At 37.9% G+C, this 11497-nt stretch overlaps 1 protein-coding gene and 1 pseudogene across 2 annotated transcripts; both read left to right on the top strand.

Moving 5' to 3' along the window:
- Positions 1 to 3762, top strand: part of LOC107751210 (uncharacterized) — an 11404-nt pseudogene extending 7642 nt beyond the window's left edge.
- Positions 3763 to 9230: 5468 nt separating this feature from the next.
- On the top strand, positions 9231 to 10717 carry LOC107751211 (zinc finger BED domain-containing protein 4). Of its 2 annotated transcripts, none has more exons than XM_016566874.1 (2): positions 9231 to 10014; positions 10230 to 10717. In XM_016566874.1, the coding sequence occupies exons 1-2, from the start codon at positions 9361 to 9363 to the stop codon at positions 10668 to 10670; spliced, it is 1095 nt and encodes a 364-aa protein (XP_016422360.1). In that variant the 5' UTR covers positions 9231 to 9360; the 3' UTR covers positions 10671 to 10717. The 2 variants fall into 2 exon arrangements, with proteins under 2 accessions (XP_016422360.1, XP_016422359.1); XM_016566873.1 differs by having other exon boundaries at positions 9231 to 10056.
- The last annotated feature ends 780 nt before the right edge of the window (positions 10718 to 11497 follow it).

The raw sequence follows: 11497 nt of genomic DNA, 5'->3' as shown, positions 1-11497 counted from the left end.
ATTTCCCTATTTTAAAAACAAAGCCTTACAAGGTAACAAAATATAAAATAAAAAAGAATGGCAGACATTTAGGCCAAAGTGGGCGAAGATAAAAAATCTTTGTCATTATTTTATCTTTGTTATTAAAAAATAAGAACAAAGATACACATTAGTACACTTAGTATACAAATAAACCAAACAGTGCTTTATTTTTCAGGAACAGTAGGTGTATTTAGCAGTAGCATTCAAGAAACTGAATGAACAAATATAAGAATAAAACACTACATACCCTTTACTGTATAAATTATACATTGATTCTTATTAAAGCAACTGTATTAAAGTTCTTCAGTCAAGAGCAGTGAGTGATTTTTCTCTTTGTGTTTTGTTGTTTTATTAACATTGAAGCGATAGTTTAACCAAAAATGAAAATTCTGTCATCATTTACTCACTCTCAAGTTGTTTTAAACCTGAATGAGTTTCTTTCTTCCGTTGAACATAAAAGTTATTTTGAAGAATGTGGGTAACCAAAGAGTTGCTGGCCCCCAGTGACTTCCATAGTATTTTGTTTCTCCTACTCTCAAAGTCATTGAGGACCAGCAACTGTTTGGTTACCCACATTCTTCACAAAATCTTCTTTTGTGTTCAGCACAAGAAAGAAATTAATGCAGGTTTGGGAAAACATGAGAATGAGTAAATAATGACAGAATGTTTTCTTTTGGGTGAATTGTCCCTTTAATGACAAGCGGCAGAGACCTACGCGCATCTAATATACAAGCACGCACCCATTTCTCTGAACTGTTTACTTTCACTTTATACATAACCAACTGTGTTTATATGTAAACCTTGTGTGTTTTTGACAGTATTAGCATAATCAGATGCGAAAGACTTAGTCCAGTAATCAGGCAGGCTTTTTAGTGTGCATGTCAGAAAAGGACGTGAAAGAATTGTTTAACCAGCAAGTCTTTAAAGCACATGCAAATAATGTACTTTTGTGATAGCGAATAAGTGCAGTGTCCCGTGAGTGTAACTCTACTGCTGAGTTAACATTTGATGTGAATGTATGTTGCGTTGTACAGTATGACACAGAGAACTGCAACTGATAGAACATGCACTGTAGCACGATACTACAATATTTCTTCAAAAGCCGATCGTGGAGACATTTTAATCATACACAATCAAAAACCGTGATATCACACAACCCTAGTAGCTAACCAACATCACCAACTGGTCTAAAAGTTATAAACACTGTGCAGTGACCACATTTTCTCAGAAACTGGTACTACACCCACTTCCCCTTTCAAGTCATCAGCAGATCAGCATAATTAGCCACATCTTCTCTTAAAGGAACAGTTCACACTAAATTGAAAATCATTTGCTATAAACTTCTTATAGAAGTAGTCCATTCAACTTGAGCTCATATGAAAGTCTTTCCCCTTTGTCGTGTAGATTGCTGCAATGACATATATTCGCAGACCAGCCCAGAAATCAGCATCACCCTGATTCCCTCTACAAAAGTGTGATTTAATTTGATAATATTTCAGCAATCAAGCCATATGTTTTCTCTATCCGCTGTTTAGAATCAGAACTAGTCGTGCCAGATATACGAATGAATCACTCTTTTTAACTAATCGGTCAAAAAGTCTGAAAGTGTTCACAATTTAGTTTGATTCATTCGGACAGTTCATTCACACACTGGATCGTTTGCAGTGGTTTCTCACGTTGCAATAGTAAAGGGGAAATTTTATAAGAACGGAACAAAAAGAGCGCTGGATGAGGTGGAGATTTACCTACAATTCATTGTTGGGAAAAAAAACTTTTCTTCTATCATTTGTCATTGACTAAGCTGCTATTTATTGCACGTGCAGCTTCTGAACAACTCTGTGACGAAGATAAAGATCATAGGTGGAGCTTGTGTAAGGCTGGGCAAGGTTAGCCTTCCCCTGGCCACGGGTCAGAAATTAACGGGGGCTTGGGACAAAAATGCCTCTGCACAATTAAATTATATCAATTACGGCTTTTGCGAATAAAATGAAAATGAATTGAAAAGTGTTGATTGCGGCATTAAAACGAGATCTGCTAATGTTGCATCATGTTTCTTTTTACATGTTTTCAGTGTTGCGGATTATAATCAATCACACACGATTTTGTTGAGTTTATGAATGCAATGGCCAAACAAATGCCTTCAGATAAGTCATCACTGGAATGCCGGTGTTTTGTTCAGTGCACGCCCGCTGACTGAATTCTGCTCTCTTACGAATTCTCTCATCATAAACAACATGCAGGTGTACATACGATACAAGTAAGATTCGTTTATCATACAGTGTAGACAGCTTCAGTGATTATAATCGGGAGTTTTTTGAGAGTGCTTAAACTCACGGTAGACTTATGTTCTTTGATAATGTAAATGTTCTTTACTCGCTTTCTCTGTAATTTATACGCTGCTTGAATAACCATGGAAATGAAAGCATTATAATCAGTAACTTACAATATTTTTTATTTCATTGTCATCAAGTTAAATACAAATTCAGTCATATTAAAAATGTCTTATGACATAACACCCATATCTGGTACTTGCCTAAAAAGACGGGTTTATGATGTGCGGAGTTAATAGATTACACTAACATTATGCTACTTTTAGCCTTACACTGGAGTTAGTTCACCCTCCGCCTATATGAAAAAGACAATTTATAGCCATTTATATCCAAAGCAGGATTAAAAAGGGGTATCAAAATATGGGCACACTTTTTTGATGGGGGGCCTATGCCCCAGTAATGATGAAAGGATTGAAATACCCCTGCTTCCGACAAGTCTTTATAAAAAAAAAACATTTTCCCTGAAAGTCTGAGTTAGAATAGTTTGCAAGAGCACAATTATAAATACAATGAGTATGTAAAAGCAGACAAATGAGTAGATGAGTTCACCTGTCTGGTGTGTCTTTTTTAAGATACATAAAAGCTTGTTTAAAAAAAAAAAAATCACAAAGGGGTATTATACTATATTACTGCTGTATTGTAAAAAAAAAAACTCACAGACCTTATTTCAGTCATCTACCAAAACCCATTCAAAAAACCCACTGACCACAGAATCAGAAGTGCTAAAATGTTAAAGATTGGAGTACACTGCATGACTTTTACTTCGTTTTTGCACCGATTTACAGTCTGGAGAAGTCAAAACTAGTTGCTGAAAGTCAGAGCCAGTCTCCAGATTTGAGTTAACAGATTTCACAGAAATCTATGTATAATGGTCACAGACTCTGATTTTTCAGCTTCAGTCTATGATTCCATCCAGTCTGGGGATATCAAACATGTTATTTTGAGCTGATTTTAGAATACATATTGCTTTCGTTTGTCATGCGTCTCCTAGCAACAAGGCACGTGTTTCTGCGTTTTTATGTGTTTCAAGTTCAACGCAAGGTCAACGCATTTTTTAAAAAAGTGATCTGACTGGTCAAATGCTTCTGCATTGCTTTACAGATGTTTTGGTCAATAAACAACAGAAACAGGGAAATCCGGAGGAAAATGAGGTATGTTTGAACACTGTCACACCCCAAGCCCACATGACCGTCCATCATCAACAGAATACTAACACATTCAATCTTGCATGTCTTTTCTGTCTGTCTTTCTTCTTTCTTAAGAATGTTTATCACCTGTACTCCACGATCCCTGACAAACCAGTTCACTCAAACGCAGAAGATCACATGTACAGTTTGGTGAACATGCACTGATGCATCTCATGTCTGTGTTTATTATGTACAGCCACTATACTGTAAATAAAATATCTTTACTTGCAGACAAGGTGTTTATTTTCATTATTCAGTGTTTGGTGTGGAATATACTTCAGTGACTTCAGTGAATATCTTCTGTGGCAAGGCCCACTAGTCCAGTACCACCTGTAAGAAGAGTTAATTGAGCATTCAATAAAGGCTGAACTTTCTGAAGTAATCGTAAATCTTTTGAACTAGATATTTTTTTCTCCTTACTATTCTGTATTACTCAAGATATATATGATTAGGTTAGATCAGTTTTTCAAGGTCCATCATGTGTCTATAGCTTCTAGTCCCACAAAACCCAGTCAATTACATCAGAGTTATGTTATAACATTATAACATAATCATAACATTATGATAATGTTACTTTTTATAGGACAATGTTTATGTACTTAGGCACATAATTTGTTGTTAAAAATAGTAATGTACCGGATGCCTTAATCAAAACTGATCTAAATGTAACCCTGGAGCTTTCTTTGCTGAAAGGCACATAAATGGCTTATGACTCAGTCTTGATTATTAATTGACTAATTTGATTATAAATACATGGAAGAAATGTTAGTATCCTGAGCGTAGAGTAACCTGTCAGAGCCTTAGCCTTGTGGGCAGCACATTGACGTGAAGGCACCTCAAACAACATGGGTTCGAATCCCAGCTAAAGGTACTTTCCTGCTCCCGTTCAATTCTCACCTGTCCAATTGTTTCCTGTCTCTACTCCTACTGTCCTGACCATTAAAGGTGAAAAACCCATTGCAATAAAAATAGCAACAGCAACTGTGAGCAGTAAAACATTTTTATAATGGAGTCTTGCAAGAGCTTACAGCAAGACAATAAAGAGATCTCCCATGTTTCTCACACGTTTCTCTCCCATTGTCATTTTGGATTCCTTTCTTTCAGAACTTTCTCATGTCTCAGTTGTGTCTACTTTTATTTCTCCTAAGGATTTTTAGGAGAAACATCTGAGACACTGTTGAGACTAAAATGAGAAATACATGAGAATCACAACTAAGTCTCCTGAGGTTAGAAAGAGCAACCACTGAGCAATAAAGTATTCCTATAATGGAGTCTTGATAGAGATTGCAGCAAGACAATAAAGAGATATTTTATGTTTCTTCCAACACATTCTCTGTTTTGACTCTTTTTTTCTCTCTCAAATATTTCTCATGTCTCATTTGTGTCTACTTCCATTTCTCCTAAGGAATTTTAGGAGAAACATCTGAAATGCTGTTGATACTAAAATGAGAGATATATGAGAATCTCATCTAAGTCTCCTGAGCTTAGAAAAAGCAGCCACTGAGCAATACATTTTTCCTATGGGAACTGACTCTCGTTGGATGACGCAAAGTTTAGATGGTTGACGACTCAAGGTGACATAGAGGAGTCATACATTAGACATGCTGGAGTCTGTTACTATTGTTATTATCAAACAAAACATGTATGTGCACTCTTAGCACACTGATTGCTAACATTGCAAGCATAATTTCAGTATATTCACAAAGTTGTTGAAATTCATGTCTGCCGAGTGTTTTATCATGGATGCTCACAGAAGAAGCATTTACTATGTTTTTTATTTTTATTTTGGTGTGTTTAGTAATTCTGAACAGATCCATATAGTAGCATACGCAGTCAAGGCAAGGCGACTAGTATAGAGGCCTTTTGGAATTTCCATAATCTCCTGTTTTGTATGGCACCTTCACTTGTGTTTATTTGCATATAACAGCTTTAAACAAATGTACGATATTTTTTTCCTCACAGTTTTTTTCTGTTGCACTGTATACATACGTGAATTATGAAAATTATTTTTTTCCCATCTTTGTGTTTAAAGTCATAAACTATTGAGATGATCAGTGAACAGCAGACAGCTGATCTGTGTTTATTCACTCAAAACTGAACCTGAGATCAGATGTGATCACAAGTGACACAATCACCATCATTATCACTGGTATCAATTTGAGCACATTTAATGATTAGAGACGCATAGACATAAAGGTTAGAATATACAGTTGGTATATTCTATTCCCTAACCCTATCCCTAAACACAGCACTCACAGAAAACCTTTTGCATTTTTACAAAAAAAAAGTTGTTTTCCTCATAGAGACCAAAAAGTGTCCCCACAAGGTCTATATTACTGGTATTGCCATCCAACGTTTACCAGGATCACACACTTTGAACATAAACTAAGATAAATCGCTTATAATATGAAAAAAATAAATAAAAATTGAATTGCTTTGCAACAATTTACACAAGCGTTACACTTTCAAAACTCACAATAGATCATCAAAAGTACACTTTTTTCAAACATTTCAATATGTTTTCAATTGTGTGAGTACAAAACACAAAATCAAAAAGTATCCTGTTCACAACACAAAATAAGTGTTTTTATAGAACTTGTTTCCAGTTTTTCGATACAGAATCCAAAATGTAAAGAATTATTTTTACATAGTAAGCGATTTATCTTACATATTACCACTATGTTCCAAGAGTGCATGTGTGTGTGTGGTCCTGGTAAACCCTACATTACACAAGGATGGAAATACCATTCATTTTTAACCTTGTAGGGACATTTTTTTGGTGACACACTGAAGAGATACCAGATTTTATGCCAGTTACGTAAGTTAGGTAATGTAAGTGTATTTTCTACTGTGGCATCTGTAGACTGAGTTCCTGTAATTATTTCAGCAACAAGTGCGATTTGAAACATGTATCTTGCATTGTTTTCTATTAAATGAACTGACTGGTAAAAGATCATACTGTAACATATCTGTACATTCATTAAAACAATTATATATGTTTTTTTTCTCTATATTTCTACTTCTGAATTATATTGTATTATTAAATTTTTCAGTTTTCTTATATTAGTGTTATATTTCATATCTACTGTGTAATTCCTGTATGTCTACACTGTCATGTATGCTATGTCTGTACTTTCTTCTGCACTGGAAGCTCCTGTCGCCAACACATATTCCTTGTGTGTGTAAATATGCTTGGCAATAAAGCTCTTTTTGACAAAAAAAAAAATTCCTCATGACATATTACAATAATCTTGTGTTCTGAAACAATGACTATGCTGACTGAAAATGTGTGTCATTGTAATGAAAGCATGAGATCAGGTTTTGAAAGAATGACTGTTAAAAGTGTGATCAGTATGGATTGTTGTACTAAGAGTTTTGAAAATCTTACTTGTGAAAATAGTGAGGAAAAAAAACTGTAACCTGATTGCAATAACCTGATGAAGCCAATTTAAGTTCCTAATAGACTTGGTTGTGTAAACACCTTATTTGAAATATCCACTGTAATATTTATTATCATCTGCACATGTTCATATGAAAGTAAGTCTGGGTAATACTTGATACAGGTGATTGAGAAAAGCTATCAAAAAAGTAGTTTACTGCTTTTTATGCAATAGTAAGTCAAGATAGTGACTAAACGATCAAGTTCACACTGTTCTGCTAGCAGCATTAAAACCATTATTGTTATTATTGCAAGATTGGCGCGAATCTATTGGTGATTTGATTTCTGCATTTTCGCCATAAAAATCTGTTATAATCAATGACGGTTTACACTGCTCAACGAGTCTCTTAATTACATTGTTCACTGTGTTTGTATGATAAAAGTTTTTGTGAGATTGCAGAAATCGCATTGCAATAATGATATTATTGCATTCTGTGCTCACTTCTCAGTAGACATGACTGTGTTCGGCTCCAGTGCAGCGCTGCAACCTTTGATGCAACGGAAGGAGATCTAAATCAAAGTCCCTTTATGGCATGTCATTTCACTCAGCTGCCATCTTTGAAACGCAGGCAGGTCTTGACTGCATTACAATAACAGCAGGGGGGCGGGCAACCAGTATGCCACTGTAACAAACAATAGGATTAAAATAACTAACTATTTACAGGGGCAGATCTAAAAAATGATGTTTAGGGTGGCAAGGGGATGGCGTGAGGACTGTAAGGGGTGGCAACACCAAAGAAAACAAACATTCAATCATCTATACTTAATCTATAGTATATCATCTATACAACATCTATACTACAATTAAAAACATATAGCCACAAGCAGCAATCATCAGGGTCCAAGCAACAATGACCTATTTGCGTGATTAGCGATCTAACTGAAACTACTCTCATGATGTGGTTTTTACAGGAAAGTCCAACTTGAATCTTCACTGAAACAGGTTACATCAGCACACAGCTGTCAAAAAGGGCAACTGATTTTCAAAATAAATCACTCCCTCTTACTGTTTAAAGGAGAAGTCAGAAATAGCCCTCTAAACATGTTTACTGTCATAAGCTTTGTTATCATAATATATGTGGTGTAAGTGTGGACTTCTGTAGGATGTCAATTTCAACTGAAGATATTTGCAGCTCAAACCTTTATCTGAAGCATTTATCTCAAGGCTCTTTTAATTTTTAATTTTTTTACTTCTATGATTATGTATAATAGTGCTAAGTGTTTGTTTTATTATTCATACCACAATAGTAAATAAGTGTCTTATAAAAATTGTATAATATATGTTATCTTGAAAAAGACAAATAAAATTGTCTCTTTATTTAAAATAGATAGCAATATATTTAATCATGTCTGGCAACTTGAAAATGTTTTATTAAGGGTCTATAGAAATTAAATAAATATTTAATGATCTACATTTCACAGATTTCACTGTACACTAATTATATAAAACTATACTGTCAGTACACCATATACAAATGGAATAAATATATGTATTTATTTGCATTCAAAGAGATGGCAACTAATAGAAAAAGATTAAAAGATTGCTTACCCGTGATTGTGAACCCGCTGTTCACACTGCACGATTTTCAAAGACGTCGCATCACTGTTGGTTTCACACTGAACGACTATCTGGGGTAGCATTCAGTTGTTGCTGTGTTCACACTGCACGATGGAACGACGACAGAGGTTACACACTGCATGACTTTACAAAAGGTAGAATCGCCGACAGCTCTGTCTGGTGCAGCGTTGCCAGGTTTTCGCTACAAAACCTGCCCAATTACTAGTCAAAACTAGCCTGAAAATAGCCCAATTGCTTTCGAGGGGGTCCCCCAGTAAAAATCACATTGGGGGGGGGTTCACACAACGTGATTGTGAATCGCATGCAGTGTGAACTCGGCATAACCGGTTATTTCTGAGTTACAGGTGATTGGCTGAGGGGAGTGGTTGCACACCTGAAGGTAATCATGGCGCTCTATAACAGACTGGGACAGCGATGGCGAGTTGTCGTGAGCATGGGCTGGGCTTGTGCAGAGCTTGAGCTGTCTTTGTTTGCTCCGTACCTTGGGTTACTCATAAGGCTACCGGAGGACTGATGAGATGAGAGGGATACGGGAGATCACCGCCGCCGTTGATCCATCTCCTTTGGGGATGGTTGTTGTTCTTGGAGGATCCATGGACTGTGTTTGGTTGGATTACTGTCTTTCATACTTGTTACACACTTACATGTATCTGCTGACACAGAAAAAGTTTCGTGCTTCAGACTCGCCCGCTTTTTGAGTCACACACTGGAACTAACATAGCCGGAGTTTTAAAAGCGGCTATACAAGAGTGGGAGCTTGAAAGGGCTCCTAGTACTGCTGTTGTTAGTGACAACGCACGCAACATGGAGGTGGCAGTGAGAGAAGCCGGGTTGTCACCGCATATTAAGTGTTTCGCGCACACATTGAATCTTGCGTCGCAAGCAGGTTTAAATGTTTCTCGCGTCAGTTGCTTGCTTGGTCGCGTGAGAAAAGTCGTGGCTTTTTTTCACCGCAGTGCCACAGCAACAGCTGTGCTCGCGGAAAAGCAAAAGATGCTTGAGATCGCATCACATAAGCTTATCATGGATGTGGTAACACGATGGAACAGCTCCATGGATATGCTGGAACGCTATCTCGAGCAACAAGCGGCTATAACGGCAGCTCTCTTGAGCACAGAGGTGCGCAAAAATGCCCGTCAACTTGATACTCTGGATAGCAACGACATCACTGATGCAGAAGAAATAGTAAACCTTCTTAAACCTCTAAAAAAAGCCACCACTGTCCTGTCTGATGAAAAGAGCGCCACCCTGTCACTCATTGTGCCCTTGAATTCCATGATGGAGCAGAGCATGACACTGGACGAGAAAGACTCCACAACTATAGCTAACATGAAAGCAGCCATCCTGCAAAACCTCTCAGGCAGATACACAGAAGTACAGGATTATCTGCTAGAGAGTACTGCACTGGACCCCAGATTTCGATCATTGCCCCACCTACTCCCTGAACAACGCGAAGAGGTTTTCCACCGGTTGATGGACAAATCAAACCAGTTACAGCAGGTATGTCTGTCTGCATTACTAATTATTTGAGAATATGTGTATTTGCATTTGCATGTTTGTGTACTTTGTGATGTGTGTGTGTGTGTGTGTGTGTGTGTGCGTGCGTGTGTGGGTAACTGCAACTATACTATACCTCCCCAGTCCTTAATAGTTTGTTTTAATATTTTTTTAAGGCTGTGGAGCAATCAGAAAAGAGGGAGGGCGGTGCCAGTGATGGAGATCCCACTGATGCAGCAGAGAAGAGAGAGACAACACAGAGAGTCGAGCAAGAACAGCCACCACCTAGCAAAAAGACAGCACTGGAAGATCTCCTTGGTGCAACTTTTTCTAAACCAACAGTCACTCAGTCCAAATGTAGGATGGAAGTAGAGCTTGACGTGTACAAAAAGGACACTTCTATTCCCCTCACTAGCTGTCCACTGAAATGGTGGAAAGAACACGCTCAAACGTACCCACTTCTTTCCTCTCTTTCCAAGGCTTACCTAACAGTTCCAGCAACTTCTGTTCCCAGTGAACGTGTTTTTTCTACAGCAGGGGATATTGTGAATGCTCAAAGATCCCAGCTTCTGCCTGAAAATGTAGATATGCTGTTTTTTTTGCAAAAAAACCTGTAGGTAACCTAAACAAACCCTAGTCTTTATGTTGAACTTACTTGAACAGAACACCATTTAATTATTTTAATTTTATTTTTTTACTGCTTTAAGAAGTTCTGTCTTAGGCTTCTTAATTATTCGCCGACAGCTCTGTCTGGTGCAGGGTTGCCAGGTTTTCGCTACAAAACCGGCCCAATTACTACTCAAAACTAGCCTGAAAATTGCCCAATTGCTTTCGAGGGGGTCCCCCAGTAAAAATCGCGTTCGGGGGTAAAATACACATTTTTTTGGCGGGGTTCTCCTGGTACAATTCACATTCCAGGGCCTAAATATGACGTTATTGGGGTCGCTTCAACCTGCTGACATAAAACACAACGGGCGGCAATCGCGGATTTGGCAACACTGTCCGCAAAACTACGTTTCACATAACTCCTCCCCGAACTTCCCGCTGCCCTGTATCGTGCTCTCTCATTGGCTGTAGGTCATCGCCGATGTGCTGTTCAGTCAGAACTCATTTCACACAGCGTGATTGTGAATCGCCGACAGCTCCAGATATTTAGCATGCCAAATATTTCGCGGGCGTCGGCGACGCGTCGGTGATTCCCTCAGATCGCGTCTTTGATAATTCACACTGAGTGATTGTCACTTGCGTGAACGAGCACCGATTTGCCTCCGATGTCGGGCATTTGTCGGCGATTTCGCAAAACCTGTCGGCGAGTGAAAAATCGGACTAAAATCGTGCAGTGTGAACTCGGCATAACTCTCATGTCTCGCGTTGCCAAGTAGTCCTGTCTCAGTAGGGCTACAATTGCCATCTAGCGGTTGGGAATTGTAATTGCATTTTTATT

The sequence above is a fragment of the Sinocyclocheilus rhinocerous genome, unplaced genomic scaffold (genome assembly GCF_001515625.1).
Source record: "Sinocyclocheilus rhinocerous isolate Xijiao unplaced genomic scaffold, SAMN03320098_v1.1 scaffold362, whole genome shotgun sequence".
Classification (NCBI taxonomy): Eukaryota; Metazoa; Chordata; class Actinopteri; order Cypriniformes; family Cyprinidae; genus Sinocyclocheilus; species Sinocyclocheilus rhinocerous.
The sequence above is the reverse complement of the archived record's forward strand: the minus strand, read 5'-3'. Positions and strand labels throughout refer to the sequence as shown.